We start from the raw sequence: 4353 nt of genomic DNA on the forward strand, positions 1-4353 counted from the left end.
CATCACGTCCTATCTCCCTGGGCCTTGGGGCTTAACCCTGGTGACCACCGCCTGCCCTGAGGAGCTGGTGAAGTGAACCTAACTGGTTTCTCCCGTCAGATCCTAACTGCCCATTTGAGCATTTGATCACCCTCACAGGACCTCTGGGGTGACTGTTGGCCTCTAGGCCACAGCTTACCCCCCCACCCCCATCTGACATCTGAGACCCCAGGATTACCTGCCCAGCTCCTTCTCAAGGAAACCTCCCAGACTTTCCCGCTGGACCCAGTGACCCTGGGAGGCTGGTGGGTGGTGAGGGAAAAGCCGACCTGAGCACAGAGAGGGGTTATCCCCTGGCCCAGAACCCCACATGGGAGAGGTGGGGAGCATCCTCTGGGAGGGGCTGAGCCCACCCCTGGGGAATGTGGGGGCTTTGCCGCCTCTCTGCCTGGAGACTTTGCTGGGCTGGACCATACCTCCAGGTCTGGGGGTGGAAGGTTCCTCTGTGGGTCCTTGAGCCCTGCCACAGGCTGATCAGTGTGGCCCCAACCTGGGGGGTTCCAGCAAAGACCCAGGATGGGCTCTGCCTGCTCAGGTCCTCAAGGGAGAGGGTGGCCATCTGGGGCTGCAACCGGTTCCTGACTGTCCTTCTTCCTTCCCTGCAGAGCTCGGCGCAGGCAGTCTCAGGCAGAGGTTACTCCGTAAGTCTCCCACCCTCCTTCTGCTGTCTGCTCCCCACACACTAACCCCGACCCTCGACCCACGGGAGCCCCGACTGTACTGAATGCTGCCCCTAGGCTCGAAATGGAGTTTGAACAGGATGGGGATGAGCCAGAGTGGGCAGAGATTCAGAGGGAGTAGGACTCCGGGTCCTGCCCTGCAGAGGAGTGGGCAGTGGGCTGGACACCCTGGGTCCTGTGGGGCAGCGTTTGGTGTTGGGGTTCCTGCACGTGGAGCAATTGCAGCGTATGCCCTCCCCGCCCTGCCCCCTGCCCCCGTGCCCTGACACCCTCTCCCCAGCTGTGCTTGGCCCGGCCAAAGAGGCTGGACAGGGGTGTGAGGCCCCTGCTCTTAGCTGTCATCAGGGGCCCAGGGGCAGGAGGGGGGCCGGCCTGCTGCCACTTGATACTCTGGCCATGGCGGGGGCCACCCTCCCCATCCCCCAGCCCCCTCCCCACGACTTTATTTCATTTCCCCTTAAGTATCAGGAGGCCCGTTAATGACACCATAAAACCCAGAGCTCCATAAAAGCCGTTTCTGCAAATTTACGGCCGTTTCGGCTCATTGGAGGGCAGGGGCCTGGGCTCCGCCCGCCTCATCCTGCAGCTCCTGATTAACTGCGAGTTCCAGAGTTCCAGGGTCTGACAGGCAGGCTCTCTAAATCACAGCGGCTTTTTATAGGGTGTGTAATTAACCCATTAATTCCCCGGGTGGCAGGGACAGCCGAGGGTCCCTGGCCCTCCCCTCCCCCAGGTCCGCGATCCCCAGGTCTGCCAGCCCAGGCAGCTCTGCCTTCTGCCTCAAATCCTGGGCCAGGCTGTAGCATCTTTGAGCCTCTGACCGGGGCTGCTGTACACTTCTGGGCAGTGGTCCCAGGTGCCACCCAAGGGGTGCTTTCCTGGGAAGGCCTCTGCCCTCCTCGGGCAGCCTTTGTGCTCTCATCTGTTGTTGGAGTCATGGTTGGCGGCCCCAGGCTGCTCCTTCCTCCCATGGGCCTGGGTGGTCTTGATGCGCCAACCGCTCCTGACCATGTTGATGGGGGTGGTCGTTCAGGCCTGGACAGGACCTGCACTCTGGGAGGTGCCATATGGTCCAGGTTGGCACCAGGGCAACCTGGGGCAGTGATGGGGAGAGTTGGGGACAAGACGCAGAACGCCCACCGGCCTGCACCTGTCCTGGAGGATTGGGAGCCCCGAGAGGCTGGGCCCAGAGATATTCCATGTGGAACCTCCTGAGATGCCTGGGGGCTGCTGGGGTCTCCCTGCCAGAGCCTCTGGGCAGCCCTCTGCTTCCAAACCACCTTGTGTCATTTGTGGTCTTCTCTGCAAAATGCTGCTTTGAATGTTTCCTGGAGAAGAAGTTGTAATTAACATGCCAACTGCTTGCAGCTTAGCCCCCACTGAGGCTGCACATGAGTGACAGATGGTGGGGGGGCAGCGGCCCAGCCTGCTGCTCAGCCCTGGGGGTTCCTGAACCATGTCTGCAGACACACCGGTGTATGTGCACCAGGCCCTGGCGTGAGCAAGTGTGCCCACAGGTCCCTGACGTGTGCTGGGCAGCACTGCAGGGCTTGTATGGTCAACCCTGCTGGCCCTTTTGTCCAGTTGGCATGGTGGCAGCCTCCCCTGAGGCTGGAGGAGTAGGCCGGGGCTTAGAGGACCCTTGCCCAGCAGGCCGAGGCTGGGGGCTGGCAGGTGACCCTGCCAGGAGCCGGAGGGTGAGGCTTGGAGGCCGGCTGGGACCCTGCCTCTAGATCCAGAGTTCACCATGGAGCCCTCTGGCACAAGGGTGACACTCAGGCTGAGAGCCCTGTTTGTGTATGACTCTCAGTGCAAGGGAAGTATGTGTTGTGTAACCCTGTATGTTCACATGTGTCTATCTCTCCCATGTGCCCATGAGGTGGTATCTCTGTGTGGCAGTGGCAGGGCTCCCCAGCTGCACCCGGAAGCATTCCATGTTTCTCTGTGGCCATTTCTGTGTGAGTCTGTGTCTTGTCCTCTCAAGAGTCTGGAGGCGCCCATGTGTGTCTATGGATGCAGCAGGTGTGTGTGTGTGTGTGTGTGTGCCACACTGCATGTAAGTGTCCATCTGGGAGCCTGTGTCTGGACATGGCGCCGATGTGCCTATATGTATGACTGTGGTCATGCAGTATGTGTGTGACCTGTAGCCATGTGTCATTATGCGTAGGTGTATATATTTGCACACACCTTGCTGTTTGTGTGTCTGCATTTAGGGCCTCAGGCTCAGGAGGGGTCACGCTTGTCCTTGCCTCTCCCCACAGCATCCCCTTGCTAGGTGACACAGGGCATTTGTTGTCTGACCTGGATTATAGACTGTACTTAGAAGTTTAATTTGCCAAGATTTATCCCCAGCAAATCCCCAATTATTGCCCGTCCTCAACAATGTTATGTCCCGAAAGCTTGGCGCAACGTCCCCAGCACGCCGCCAGAGGTTCGTTAGTGCCATAAAATTAGTTAGAAAGTAATTTTCTTAATTTGACTGCTTGCAGCCAAGGACACAAGGATCCATCATCTCCGGCCGAAGCAGGGGACTTGGGAGTTTCCTTTATTAAAGAGAAATGAGGACCTAGACGCCTCACAGGCAGGAGGCTGCCCTGCCCCCACCCTGAGTGTGTAGCCTGGGGACAGGGCCTTGGACCCCGGTGATCCGGTGTCCTGGCAGGTGTCCTCAGGGTGGGTGTGGTCAGGAAGGGGGCAGAGAACCCGCTGCAGCCCCCACTGTCGGGAGGGGCCTCCGCTCAGGGCCACACTCCCAGTTCACCCCGGCTTTCCCCACCAATTCCTCCCATCCAGTCCCCTGCCCAGGCCCCTCTCTGTCACCCTCTGAAGGAAGCCTGCCCCCTGCAGCCCGCGGCACCAGAATGCAGCCAGCCGCTGGCCTCCAGGCTCCTCTCCCGCCCTCACCAGCCGGATCTCAGCCTGAGCTGCCGTCCTCCCACCCTCCCTGGGCTGGGGTACAGCTCTCACCTCCAGGTCCCTCCTCCCCTCGACAAACATTTACTGAGTATCACCACCACTGGAAGGAACCAAACAGCCAGTGTCCCTGTCCCCGGGGAGGTGGTGAGTGCTATGGAGAAGTTTGAGTAGCCTGGCAAGAAGACCTCCCAACCCCGTCCTGACACAGGGCTGGGGAGCAGCCGGGCAAAGGCCCTCCGGTGGGAGGAGGTACCACCGTCAGGAACAGCAGGAGGGCGGGCTGGGATGTGAGGCTCTAACTGTGGGTTCCAAGCAGAGCCGCGGTGGGATCAGGAGAAGGGAGCGCCCGCCTACACCCCAGCCAGGCAGCCTGGAGGTGGCAGGAGGCAGCTTCCACACCAGGTGCGAAGGGCCCAGGGTGCTCACCAGAGTCGGGTGGGGCCCCACCTGCCAAACTGCCAGGGTAGCCCCGCCCACACACATACAAACACACGAGGCATAATTAGCTGATTGACTTGATTGCCTTCAGGGGATTTCTGGAAATTTGGCTTGTTGGTTGGGCTGCTGACAGCTAATTTCCCAGAGAGCCTGCTAATCTCCCATTACCTCCCCTGCAGCACCTCCCATCCCCAGTCTCAGGCAGGCACACTTTGGGCTCCTGGCACAGTTGAGTTTCATCTTTTCTCAGGGCCATGAGAGCCTAATGCAGCCTAGCACA

General features: G+C 60.0%; 1 protein-coding gene across 1 annotated transcript in view; it reads left to right on the forward strand.

The window, feature by feature from the left end:
* FBRSL1 (fibrosin-like 1) overlaps positions 1-4353 on the forward strand; it is a 97959-nt gene that overhangs the window by 51158 nt on the left and 42448 nt on the right. The window contains exon 7 of the mRNA XM_010852525.1: positions 645-680. Within this exon, the coding sequence (XP_010850827.1) occupies positions 645-680 (36 nt within the window). The remainder of the gene's footprint in view (positions 1-644; positions 681-4353) is intronic.

The sequence above is a fragment of the Bison bison genome, unplaced genomic scaffold, assembly GCF_000754665.1.
Source record: "Bison bison bison isolate TAMUID 2011002044 unplaced genomic scaffold, Bison_UMD1.0 scf7180017864312, whole genome shotgun sequence".
Taxonomy (NCBI): Eukaryota; Metazoa; Chordata; class Mammalia; order Artiodactyla; family Bovidae; genus Bison; species Bison bison.